This window comes from Delphinapterus leucas, chromosome 5 (assembly GCF_059928025.1).
Source record: "Delphinapterus leucas isolate spDelLeu-1000000601 "Yukka" chromosome 5, BTC_Dleu_Yukka2, whole genome shotgun sequence".
Taxonomy (NCBI): domain Eukaryota; kingdom Metazoa; phylum Chordata; class Mammalia; order Artiodactyla; family Monodontidae; genus Delphinapterus; species Delphinapterus leucas.
In genome coordinates, this window is record NC_143133.1 from 456854 (window position 1) to 470138 (window position 13285).

The 13285-nt window shown below is 59.8% G+C and overlaps 1 protein-coding gene across 9 annotated transcripts in view; it reads right to left on the reverse strand.

Annotated features, from left to right (window-relative positions):
* Positions 1-4792: 4792 nt before the first annotated feature.
* The window catches only part of GAK (cyclin G associated kinase), a 50723-nt gene continuing 42230 nt past the window's right edge, over positions 4793-13285 (reverse strand). For 4 of the 9 annotated variants that reach the window (XM_089911368.1, XM_089911371.1, XM_089911367.1 and 1 more), the window contains 6 exons: positions 12636-12746; positions 11562-11678; positions 6858-7082; positions 6199-6347; positions 5415-5643; positions 4793-5324 (listed from right to left, as the gene is read on the reverse strand). In XM_089911368.1, coding sequence (XP_089767494.1) covers positions 4885-5324; positions 5415-5643; positions 6199-6347; positions 6858-7082; positions 11562-11678; positions 12636-12746 — 1271 coding nt within the window. In that variant the 3' untranslated portion in view covers positions 4793-4884. The remainder of the gene's footprint in view (positions 5325-5414; positions 5644-6198; positions 6348-6857; positions 7083-11561; positions 11679-12635; positions 12747-13285) is intronic. The other 5 variants (XM_022554897.3, XM_089911374.1, XM_089911369.1 and 2 more) reach the window with 4 other exon arrangements.

Consider the following 13285-nt stretch of genomic DNA (forward strand, 5'->3'; position numbering starts at 1 on the left):
GAAAAGGAAAAATGATAGAAATGGAAGGCGTCTCAGAGCACAGGGAGGAGCTCCCCGCCCCCCGCCCCCAGAGGAGCCCAGGCAGTCGCTGAATAAAGACAACTGTCACCGGGGAGCCAGGCTGCGCCATTGCAGGATGCTGCTTCTCGGGCCAGATAAGCAGGGTCACTGGGGGGGCCACACATGCGGGGGGATGGGCAGCTCCCCAGACGCTGTGGAAAAGGCAAAGGGGGGGGTCTCCCTTGATCCGGGTTGTGCCATAGATGGTCGGCGCCTTGTCTTGGCCAGTGCAATGGCCTGACAGCCTTGGGGCTGGCCCTGGTGCGGGCCGGGAGGCTCTCAAGGCCCTGGGCCTGGTGCCTGGCCTGCTGTCTGCCCAGGCCTGGCTAAGGGTCTGGAACCACTTCCTCCCCTCCCCCAGGCATCAGGGAGCCAGCCCTCCTACCCCTTCTTCCTGTCCTGGGGGCCTGGGTGTGGGAGATTCTCTGACCCAGGCCCCGCCCGAATCCGAGGTGGCCAGTGGACACAATCCCAGTTCAGGGCCAGGTGCCAGGTGTCCTCCATGAGAAGCAGGACCCTCCACCAGTGGCCCTTTAGCTGCCCAGCGCCCCACCCTGTGTCTGGGCTTTGCCCCCCACACCTACATACCCTCCCCCTGATGAGACTCCTGGAGGACCCCAGCCCAAGTCCCCCCAAATCTACCTGTCCCCCCACATGCTCACCCACAAGCAACACACCTGCTGGCCTCATCGTGCCACCCAAGGGGCCCCTCCTTCCCCCGTAACGTCCCCTTCCTGTCTCCCTCCCTCCTACTCCTAATGTCGCTTTCTCCTCCTAACACCCCCCCGCCAGGTTGCCCATGGGGGACCCCCAGGGGTGTCCCCGGACTCTGCTGGTTGGAGCAGGTCTATAACTGTCCACAGCTGTGTCCTTGCTCTCAGGCCAGCTGCTCCCCAGTCTGGCAGACCCAGGCCCGCCCCTCCCTGGTAGCCGTGTTCTAAAGCCGTGTTCTTGGGAAAGCCAAGGCTGGCCCCTGGGAGCAGGGGCAGGTTCTGACCCCAAAATTGGCCCGTGGGGTCTGAGGGGGGCTTCCTGGTCCTGAAACATCGCTCTCAGGGACGAGGGTGCGTCCTGGAGGCACGAAGGCGGGTGGCGAGAGTGGGCATCGCATCCACGGCAGCCACAGATACACAGGTGTTTCTCCAAACTGCGGATGTCACCCAGTGAGTCCTGAGGCAGCTCTGCGTGGGATAGCCTTGAAAACCTCCTGCCAAATGAAAGCAGCACCCTCCCCCCCGCCCTCCGCAAGCCTCTCCTTACTCTAGGGATCCCCACACCCCCGCCCTGCCCAGTGGGTGCTGTCCTGCCCTCACACCAGGCCAGGAAGGGCCATGCCCAGCGCAAGCAGGCAGGGCGACGTCAGGCCCCAGGGTTCCCTTCATATGAGACACGGTGCCCAGGTCTCATCCACCGCCCAGCAGGTACTCCGGCTGGACAGGGGCCGTGTCTGTAACAGAGAAAACAGCAGATGAGTGTGTCTGCCTGTCTGTGTCCTCTCTGTGCCCTCCTGGCAGCTGAGGGCCCCCCACTCCCACAGCCCGTCACTCTGGCACAGAAACCGCCACACTGGGGAGAGATCTGTCACAGCACCGTAGCCCAGACAGCCACCATCACCAAGACAGGCCCGGGCTGGACCACCGGGCACAGGGCGGGGCTTGGCCAGCTCCTGGCAGGGCCCAGAGCACCTGGGGGCTGGGTGGCTGCAGAGCAAGGCGCCCAGGGGTCTGCCCAACCCCTCTGGGGGCCTGAGCCGGCTTCATACTGGACAGAGGGTCTCTCTTGGGCCAGGATTCCCAGCCCCGCACTCCACCTTGACCACCCCACCCTGGGCAGAGGCGCATCTCCCAGGATCGTTCACAGGCCTGGTGACCCAGAGCTGGCCCGAGTCCCCTACACTCACCCCACGGGGCTGGGACAGGGTGATTCCTGAGGGTCTCTGTGGGGACTAGCACCTGCCCGGCTGCCTGGGGCTCGGCCCTGGGCAGGAAGGGAGGCCTGGTGGTGGAATCGCCACAGAGCAGGGGTCCCAGGTCACTCCAGTGCCCCGCACGGCCTGAGGGGATCTAACCCTGGGCCCCCCAAGGCAGAGCCTGGACTAGGGCCCCGAGCAGCAGTTTGTTCCTAAGGGCTCAGGAAGAGTGGCCTGGGCAGGCGAGAAAGCCCATGGAGGTTCGAGGCCGAGCTGGCCGTTCCTCGGGAGTCTTGCTGGGCCTGCTCAGCGGCGCCGGGAAATACTCACTGAGCAGGTGAGCCCTTCCCACAGAGGGGCCTTTGCCGGGAATCCGGCGGGGGCGGGAGCCAAGCGCACGGGCCTCCTGCGCTGCCCACACTGCCCGAGGACCCCCAGCCCACGAAGGGGCCCCTGCGGCAGGGAGACGCGGAAGCGTCCTCAGACCCGCGCTGCCCTGGGGTGGGGGTGGGGGACCGCCCCCAGGAGCAGCGAGAACCACGCAGCAGAACACAGCAAGGACCCGCCATCAGAGTGCTTCCTGATTTCAGGGACACGGCTCGATGGTTGGGCGAGGACTCACGGAGACACAGGACTCGATACCCCGGCCAGGACTCCAGGGAGGGGCGCACTCACTGCCTCTGGGACCAGGAGGGGAGGGGCGGGGGGCCGAGGGAGGTACTGCTGGGACCAGGGTCATGTCCCTTCGCGACAGCAGTCACCCAGGCTGTCCGGCGCGTGCTGGGTGGGGTCCTCTACAGAACAGGGGGCGGCCGGACCAGGGGGTCCTGGGGTGAGGGATGGGTGGGCAGCACCGGGAGGCATGTACTGTGCTGGGTCCCTAATCTGAGCCAGTCTCCAGACCCGACCTCTGCTGAGGAGCAGACCCCCCCCAGGACCACGCCCGCTTCGAGTGGGGATGGGGCCAGCAGCGGCCCAGCACAGGGTTAGGGTTACAGGGTCATTCCCTGGGCCCCGAGGGTCTCACTGGAGGGGACACACGTGGTCCTTGGAGCAGCCCTGCTCAGGGTCTGCGGCCTGTAGGGATGGAGCCACTGGGGCCATCACCTCACCAAGATAGTAACTCAGAGCCAGTAGGGACGGCGGAGGGAGCGCCACACCAGAGACCCAGGGGCTACTGGCCCTGAGCCATGACCCAGAGCAACTCTGATGTGCAGTCTTGGGCCTGTTTAGGTCGTTCATTGTTTTGTTTTTGATAAATTTATTTATTTTTGGCTGCATTGGATCTTCACTGCTGCGCGTGGGCTTTCTCTAGTTGCGGCGAGCGGGGGCTACTCTTTGTTGTGGTGCACGGGCTTCTCATCACAGTGGCTTCTCTTGTTGCGGAGCACGGGCTCCAGGCGGGTGGGCTCAGTAGTTGTGGCACGCGGGCTCGGTAGTTGTGGCGCACGGGCCCAGATGCTCCGCAGCATATGGAATCCTGCCGGACCAGGGTTCGAACCCGTGTCCCCTGCATCGGCAGGCAGATTCTTAACGACTGCGCCACCAGGGAAGTCCCACTGTTACTTAAAAGAGTGAGTATGCTTTGAAAGAGGCCTCAGCCTGGGAAGAGCCGGGTTTAACCCTCTGCCCACCTGCAGCAGCAGCCGCAGCCCAGGTGGGTGGCTCACCTCAGTGAGGGGACAGTGATAGGTCCAGGTGGCCCTCGGCCTCCTCTCCTGCTCTGGGCTGGGGCGGGGCTGGAGAGCAGCCCTAGGGGCAGAGGCCGTAGGGTCCTGGGGCCTCAGGACACAAAGCCAGAGCCCCTTCCTCCTCTGAACTGTCAGGAGGTACAGGCCCACCCTCTGCCAGACCAAAGACGTCACTGGAGGTGGAAGGCGGGGCTCCGAGCTTCAAGTCAGAGTGTTCAGCTAACCGCTGCGCTGCCTCCCAGGTGAGGCCTTGATGTGAGGATGGGTGCCTAGGAGCCCGGCACAGGGAGGGTCCTGACCCTGGTGACCCAACTCGCAAGCCCACCTGAGGGGCAGGTGGCGCACTCTTGAATCCCTGACTTGGCATCACATCTCACTCAGTAACTCGTTTTGCCTAAAGAAGAGATCGCACAGAGTTCTCAGAGGCCAGCCAAGGTGCTGACTGGGCCGAGGGGCAGCTTTGGCCGGGCCTGGCCAAGCCTGCTGTCACCACGGGGACGAGGGTCGAGGTCCGCCCGTCTCCAGGGCCCGGCCAGCAGCGCCAGGCAGCCAGGAGTAGGACGAGCCCTGGGGATGGTGGACTGACCCACAGGAGGCTGGGAACGTCACTTCCGACCAAAACCTCAAGTCGTGTAACTGCCGTCGTTTGTCCTGACGTGTTGTCCCCCAGAGCATGGGGCGGCTGGGGCTTCTCTAACAGGCCGTGACTCAAGGCCATTGCTTTTGCTTTGAATTCCCGGAACGAGAGAATCCAAAGCCCCCCACACCCTCCCGCTGTGAGGAGGAGGGACCCGGGGGGCCCAGGGGGAGGGCCAGCCTCTGTGCACCTGCAGCAAGACCACCTGCCTCCGCCACGCTGCAGTGGCCACAGGGCATGGCCAGCACCCGACGCGGGCCAGCCCCCCGACCAAAGCCGCAGCTCATCTGATCCCTCCCCACACCTCCCGGCTCTCCTGCCCTCCTGTCGCTCCTGACCACCCAGCTTGGGCTGCTGGCCGAGGCCAGGCTGGGGGCCCGCGGGGGCTCAGACCAGCAGTGGAGAGGAGCCCAACTTCGCCGGGCGGGGGTCCCTGCGGCTCATCTTCACGGTCAGAGCCAAGGTCAACCAGGGGACAGCAAAAGTGCAGGGAGGTGGTGTGCAGCCCCGGAGGCGAGGGGCGTCAGAAAATAGTTTAATTATGTACAGGTGGTCACCAGGCTGATTACGAGGGGAGACGTGAACGTTCAGGAACGGATTCTGGAGGACAGCTGAGCAGCGCGATCTCCCCAGTGGGCGCGCCACGGATCAAACAAATCACAGACTGTGACACGTGTGGGAGGAGTGCAAATCGTCACCTTTCCTTCAGGACCAGAAGAGAAAAAGAAAGAACTCGGAGGCTTTGGAATGCTTTCTCTTCCTGTGAAGGGAGTGGCGCTGGCTCTGGATCCGCTGAGCGTGGCGGGCGTGACGTGATGCCAGCTGCGGCCGCGCCAGCCCGTGCCGCCCCGGCCCACGTGCAACCCTCCAGGCCAGCCGGCAGCTTCCAGCTCCACGAGCCGCGTGTGCAGCTGCGACCGTGGGCTCAGAAGAGCGGCCGGGAGCCCTGGCTCTCGAACTCGGCCCAGGCGTCGCTGAGCTCCATGAAGACCATGCGGGCGTGCTGCTCGTAGGGCTGCCCCCGGGCCTGCGGGCAGGCAGGATGGCAGCGGTGAGGGCCCGGCCTGCTCCCAGAGCCCACCCCGCCCCCAGCCCGGAGCCCACACCCCGTGCCCACCTTGTCCGGGTGGACCACCAGCACGGCGCGGCGGTACTGCTTCTTCACCTGCGCAGGCGTCACCAGGTCGGCCATGCCCACGGGCGTCCAGCGGCTCTCGTTGTCCCACAGCGCCGTGTGCAGCGTGGACAGCAGGGCGCGGATGTTCCTCTCCTTGCCCTCCGTCCAGTCCAGGAGCTGAAGGAGACGCCGTACTGCTGAGGGCGTGCCAGGCCCCGGCCTCTACCCACTGAGCAGCCGGCGGTCGCCCCACGGAGCAGGGATCTGACTGTGAGATGTGTGGCCCCGACGTGGACCCCCACCCCAGTTTCTGCACTGACCCCACCCAGGCATGGCTAATTCCATTCCCTAGGTCTGGCCGGACAGGACACGGACTAGACGGTGCGTGGAATTCAGGGACCCTTTCCTCAGTGGGGCATTCACAGATGACCCGCCGTCACAGCCTTGCCCTGTCCATCCCGGGGTCCAGGCACACAGACGTCCTTGTCACCCCCGGGGTCTCTGCGGCCCACGCCCCCCGACCGAGGTCCCGCCTGGCTGGTGTGCAGAAGAGCGAGGAGCTTTACGAGCCTGAAGCCACATGTCCCAGCCACATGGGGACAGTTGATCTTTCACCCCAAAACTTTCAGGAGAGCAAATAAGCGTAGATGGAAGCCACTGTCCCCGCAAGCATGTCGGACAGAGGTCCTCGTGCGTGAGAGTCGGGGCTGCGCCGGCTGTGTCCCTCTCCCCACGCTCCTGCCCAGGGTGCCCCCCACCCTGCCCCGGCCCGAGCGCCCTGCACCTTCAGCTTGAGCGGGTCTGAGTCCCGTGCCTGGTCCTGCCTCCTCATCTCGGCGATCGTCCTCGGTCCCTTCCTGTCGGCCCGGGAGGAGAAGCCCTGGTTGGACAACAGGTCTTCGAAATCGTTCTCCGACACCCTTGGCTTTGGACCTGGAGGAGAGCAGAGGCTTCAGGGGCCGTGCTAAGTGCCCGCCTAACAGCCTGCCTGCTGCCTCTGTGCTGCGTGGCCAGCTCGAGAACCCTCGGGGACGGCAGGACGGCCGAGAAGATGGGAAATGTCCAAAAGAGCTGCCCTGAGGCATGAGCGCACGAGTGTGGGCGGGGTCACGGCAGGCGTCGGGACCACCACCCCCGTGACAAGCGAGGCAGCCAGGCCTGGGCTGACCAGCCAGCCAGCTGCCCGGCCAGCAGAGGCCGAGAAGGTTCCCGGACAGTGTGGCCTGGCCCACTGGGGGCAGAGGCTCACCCACAGACATGCATCTGAAATCATTAACTTCCATCCAAAGGGGCTCCCGCTGGGTGGAAACAGACTCTGGGTCTCCTTAAACACCCTTTCCCGGGACTGGGCTCTGAGCTGGACAAGGCAAAACGGGATTTCACTGTAACCACTTCACAGCAAGCTCAAAAAACCACACACGCGGCGAGAGAGGAAGGACTCACCAAAGCTGGGGGCACGGACCCCCCTCTCCTCCCGGCTGCCGATCACACTGAAGCTGGAGTTGTAGTTTGGCCGTGGCTGTACACTGGCTATGGGGGTTGGCTTGGCCTGGGGGGGCCACGGGGCGCCCTGGGCTGGGGGCCGACTCATCTGCCAGGAGCCGCTGGCCTTGGGAGGGGGGACTGCTTTGGGACCGAAGCCCCCAGGAGTAGGTGCAGCGGGCGAGCCTGGGGAGACAGTTCACGTGGGGAGTGTCATTGACGGCCTGAGGACCGGGCGCTGCCCCGGCGGGTACTCGGCCCTTGCAGGCAGAGGACACACCCCCGCGAAATGAACGTTTCAGGTCAGCCGCCAGGACGGGCGGCCTCTAGGTAGCCGCACAGCTGGCCCGTCTGCAGGGGCTGGGCCGGGTGGGCTCCCCTCCCCACTCGCTCAAATGCAGGGCTGAGTCCAGGAAGCTCCAAACCAGCACCCAGAGCCCACAGGGCCCCCGAGCAGCACCACGCAGGCTGCTGCTCCGTGCACGCAGGCATGTGCCGCGTCACGCGTGCGTGGTTCTGTGCCACTTCACACGCGTACAGCCACGCAAGCACTGGGCTAAGATGCCCCCGTTCTCTGTCCTGTGACCTTTCACCTCGAGAACATTCTAGACGCAGAATCACAGGGCAGGCGGCCCTTGCGATGGGCTCTTCTCGCCCAGGACCCACCCACCTATCCACTCGTCGCCAGCAGCCTGGCAGGTGGATGCGCCACAGAAGGACTCCGGTGGGTTCCAGTCTGTGGAGATTACCAACAGGGTCGCCCTGAGCACTGCTGCAGAGACTCCCTGCTCAGCCCACGTGCACCTCTGGGATAGACGGCGGTTGTGGGTTCGGTTCTGTGAGAACCGACGCCAGCCTCAAGTAGCCGTCCTGCACGACCGCCAGCTCTGTGCCCGGCGCTGCACCCCGTCGAGACCCCCCGCGCCTCCAGGGCCGCCAGTGACACTAGACCTCTCCCCAGGCTGCCGTTCTCTTCACCACTCACCCGTTTTCAAGTTGGATGTGTTTTGCTGTTTTTACTGTTCTTACATATCCTAGATAGTTGTCAGATACGTGGTTCAAAGCTATTTCTCCCACCCTGTAGCTCTTCATCCTGCTGAGAGCCTTTAGCAGGGCACAAGATGTCTTTTTGATCAAGTCCAATTTATCCATTGTTTGCTGACGGATCGTGGTCCAGGAGACACTAAAGGCGACGTCCCCACAATTTTCTCTTTTCTTCTGAAAGCTTTACAGATCTATGGCCAATTCTGAGTAAAATGGTCATCTACCTGCTGTTTAAGGTGTGAAATTCAGGTGAGGCCACTTTCTTGCCGCCCCAGCACCGTCATGAATGGTTTTGCACCTCTGGCAAAAGTCAGTTGGTCTTACTGGTGTGGGGCTACTTCCAGGTCGGTGATCTACGTGTCTGTCCTGCCCACAGCACGCAGGCATGGAGGAGGTAGGAGGCCTGGTGAGCTGAGTCTTAACCATCCCATTTCCCCTGACTCTCCAAATAAAGTCTACAACAAGCTCGTCTATGTCTGCAGGAACCCTCACTGGCATTTCTGGTGAGGACTGTACTGACCCCATTGACCACTGCAAGAGAACCTTCCTGATGTGGGTCACCGGGCTGCGAGCCCATCTGTTTACTGAGATCTTCCCCGTTTGGTTTTGTAGCTTCGCGAGTCCTGTATGTGCTTCGTAAGAGTAATATGTTATATGTTTCTTTTTTTTTTCTTTTGCAGGGATTGTAAACGGCGCTGTTCTAAATTTTGGGTTCCTTGTGCATGTTGCTAGTAAACAGAAATACCCTTGTGGTGTCTGTTTGTTGATCCTGTGTCCTGCGACCCTCCTGAACTCACTCTGGGGCCTGAAATGCTTTCATAGACCCCCTGAGATTTCCCACACAGACAGCACGGCGTCCGCACATGACAACACTGCCTGTGTCCCTTCTGTCCCTTTCTTGCCTGCCTGCACCACCTGGGCTGACCCTGGGGAGTGTGTGGTCTTCTGAAATCCAGCGCAAGCCTGGCGGCCGGACTCTGCAGATGCTCCCTATCAAGCCCACGGGCTTCGCATTACTGGTCTGTTGAGTGTTTATCACAAGTAGGTGTTGAACTCCGGGGAATGCCTCTTCTGCACCACCGATGTGATCACACGACTTCCCTTCCTAGGCCGGTTAACGCTGTGTATACGTATACATATATATATGTATATATACAATTTTTTAAAAAATTATTTATTTATTTTGACTGCGTCGGGTCTTAGTTGCAGCACGAGGAATCTTCTCTAGCTGTGGCGCGTGGGCTCCAGGGCACGTGCGGGCTCAGCAGTTGTGGTGAGCGGGCTTAGTTGCCCCGCGGCACGTGGGATCTTAGCTCTGCGATCAGGGATCGCACCCGTGCCCCCTCCGTTGGAAGGCGAAGTCTTGGCCACTGGGCCGCCAGGGAGGCCCCTGTGCGATGCTTTCATACACTGATGAGCTCTCTGTGCAGCTCTCTGTGCTGATGACTGGCTTTGATCTTTGTGTCTGTGTTCATGAGGGACGCTGCCCTGTGGTCTGTAGTTTCCTTCTGTATCGCCTCCATCTGGTTTTGGTATCAAAGTAATACCAGATTCATAAAATCAACTGGAAAATATTCCCTCCTCTTCCTATTTCTTGGAAAAGACTGTGTGGAATTGGTATGAATTCTTTAAACATTTGGTAAAATTCTCCAGTGAACCCAGATGGGACTGGAGATTTCCTTTATGGGAGGTTTCTAACTATGAATTCATTTTCTTTATGACTACAGACCCACTCAAATGCTCTACCTCACACGGGGCACACCTGAAGAACTTGTCCACCTCACCTCAGTCCCAGAACTGGTGCTGAAGCCGTAAGTCCATTTCCCTTCAGAGCCTCTGGGGTCTGTGGACATCTTGGGTTAACCCCTCTTTCTTAATCCATCTTAGCAGAGATTTGTCAACTTTACCGACCTTCTCAGAGAACTAGCTTTTTGATCAACCCATTTTCTCTAGTTTTCATTTTCTATTTCATTGATTTGGGCTCTTTATCATTTCCTTCCATTTGCTTTGAGCTTACTTTGCTTTTCTTTTCAAATGTCTTCAGGTGATAACTCACAATACTGATGAGACGTTTCCTCTTTTCCAAACTACACGCTTAATGCTATGTGTTTCCCTCTTGGCACTGCTTTAGCTGCATAACCCAAGTTTAGATGTGTCATGTTTTCATTTTCATTCTCTTCGACACGCTGTTTTATTTTCCTTGAGACTTCCTAAATAACCCGTGTTATTTAAAACTGTGTCATTCAGGACTTCCCTGGTGGTGCAGTGGTTAAGAATCCAGCTGCCAATGCAGGGGACACGGGTTCAAGCCCTGGTCCAGGAAGATCCCACATGCCACAGAGCAACTAAGCCCATGCGCCACAACTACTGAGCCTGCGCTCTACAGCCCGCGAGCCACAACTACTGAGCCCGCATGCCACAACTACTGAAGCCTGTGCGCCTAGAGCCTGTGCTCTGCAACAAGAAGCCACCTCAGTGAGAAGCCCGCACACCACAATGAAGAGTAGCCCCCGCTCGCCACAACCAGAGAAAAGCCCATGTGCAGCCATGAAGACCTAATGCAGCCAAAAATAAATTTTTTTAAAAATTTAAAAAAATAAAAAATAGAAGTATCAATTTCCAAGAGTTTGAAGATTTTTCAGTTATCTCGCTGTTACCAATTTCTAGTTTGATTCCATTTGGTCACGGAATGATACGGTCTATATGATTTCAGTTCTTTTAAGTTTGTTGATGACTTTTTATGGCCCAATACATGGCCTTTCTTGGTGGTTGCTTGGGTGCAGGAGGAGGTGTGTCCTGCTGCTGTCAGGCACAGTGTCCTGTGAATGTCCCACAGCTTTGCTGACTTGCTGTCTGGTGGCTCTATCTTTGTTGACAGAGGGATGCTGAGGTCTCCAACTAGAATGTGAGTTTGTCTGTTTCTCCCTTCGGCTCCATCAGCTTCATGCAGGACTCTGTTTTCTGAGGGGGTGTGACGGAGGTCTGGGATCACAGTGCAGAGCTGAGGGCTGGGCTCCATCCTGAGAACAGGCGTCCCAGATCCCGAGAATTCCTTCTCACCACAGGCAGCCCCCGAGAGGCTCCAAGTGACCCCGCCCTGTGCTCAGACAGCCCAAGATAGAGGCAGAAAGCCCAGGGCAAACCCAAACTTCCAGGAATGCTCTCAGGGAGACACCAAAACCTGAAATGCCAGGAAGCGTCTGGGGAGATGTTATTTTCACCTAAAATTCCACATGCCTCCCGACTGCCAAGGGACGAGAGACACTCCTGGCCTCCAAACAATTAACGTCCCTAAAAGTTTTCTCAGAAAAATTACTGGCAGTGAATTCTGCTCCCTGGGGAGCGGGGCAGGCACTCTCCACGCTCCTGTGCTGAGACTGCTCCTAGATGACCCCCAAGCACCGCTATGCCAGCGGAGGGCCAGACTCCAGCACCAGTTTTGGCAATTCCTGGTGCTATCTTGGTAACAAGCTCCTGGGATGAAGCAGATTGGGCCTTTCCTGGTGTCGCTGTGCCCTGGGCCTTGGCGGACAGGGTGAGGCCCCACCTCGGGTAGGTGGAAACAACACCCCAGAGAGAGGCCTGGTGCTTTCCAAATGCCCGACACGGCCCTCAGGTTACCTTGGAGGCCGGAACTGAGGTCGCCGAGGTCCGCAAATGGGTCCTGGCTCTGAGACTTGGTCTGGCTGGCTGGGGGGCCAGGAGGTGCCGGCTGGCCTCCAGGAGAGACGAAGGGGCCTGGAGGAGGGCAGGGGCATTAGATCCAGCACACTGGAGTAGATGTGGCTTCTGCCCTCCCATCTCACGCTCCTAAAGGCCTCGCTCGGCGTTGTCACTGCACCTGGGACGTGGCCACACTCGCAGCCCGAGCTGCCCTCATGGCTCCGTGTGGGAGGTCACCTGACAGCTCGTATAAACTGTCCTGGGTTTGTCCTACCACCTCCCGAATCCATCTAAAGTGTGAGTGCACTCTACGACATTCGTTCATTCTAAGTACAAGGTACTGAAACGTCTAAGTAAATCACTGTCCTGCTCCTAATTCCCGTGTCATTCAAGAGTCAACTGTGAGGTCATTACAAACGATGGCAACTCATACATAAAGAGCTCTTACGAGTTAATACAAAAAAGGTGAATTTCCCGTGCAAAAAAATGATTAGAAAATGTGAAACAGTTCTCAAAAGAAACATAACCAAAAACACACAAAATAATAACCTCACGCATAATGAAGAAAAGCAAATTGAAAGAACTGGTAGCCTATCAAACCAGCAGAGTAGCATGTTTACAATCACAGCCCATAAGTTAACAAACAGGACTTAAGAGAGAAGCACGTCACAGGCGCCACAAACACCACTGCCTTTGAAAACAACTCACTACCGGAAACTTCCCCACGGGACAGAATCCTGACGTACGGAAAGGACAGACATGATGAAAGTGAGACACCAGAAGCACTCTTGCCCCCACAGATAAGGGACAGACCAGGAGAGCCTGCAGCCTCTCAAGGGCCCTGCAGGCCACAAGGAAGCGCTAAGGAACATTCTGGGTGAAAACTTCAGAACAAGCCGAATAAGCGCCCACAGGAGCCGCACGGGGGGACTCGGGACGGTGGCAGGAGGCCCGGCCAGAGTGCCCCTGGGGCGCTGCTCCTGTCTCCTCCTCTTCTGGGGGCCGGGGTCACAGTTACGCCACGTGCCGTACCTTCTGCAGCTGGTGCGGGGGCCGGGGCTTCAGCCCAGGCGTCCCATCCTCCCAGCAGGTCCGGGTGGCTGGTAGAGGCTGTCATCTTGCTGGGCTCCGCTGGCAGGTCACCTGGGAAGACAGCGGCGCTATCAGGTGTGTCCCCGGTGGGGGCGGGCACATGGCCTTCATATGGCCTCCTGGGGGCCCTAGGGGACAGGCTGGCCACAAGCCCCATCTGCGGCAGTCTCGGGGGCCGCCCTCCGTACCCCCCTCCACGTGTGGGCAGGAGGCAGGAGGCACACCTGACGGCCGCCCGTGCGGGAGGTGGGGGGCCTAGGTGCTGGGCAGCAGCCCCTGCAGCACTCCTGGCCTAGCGAAGCCCCAGGCAGGGCTGTGCTAACGCACCTCTGGGGCCTCCAACCGGTCTCCCTCCACACGGGCGGAGGACACATCACACGGTCACTGCACTGACCAAGTGGATGCAGGGAGACAGCAAGAGGAGAAGCCCACAGGGCGATGCTGGGACTAGCGTCCGCGGTCCCTCATCTGAAAGGGTCTTCAGAGAGGCCTCCTCCCGCCATGGCTGGCCACATGCCAGTGCCCCAGAGCCTGCCTCCCCACCTCCCCTGAAACCCAGCAGGGCATACAGAGTGGACACTGGCTGCGTC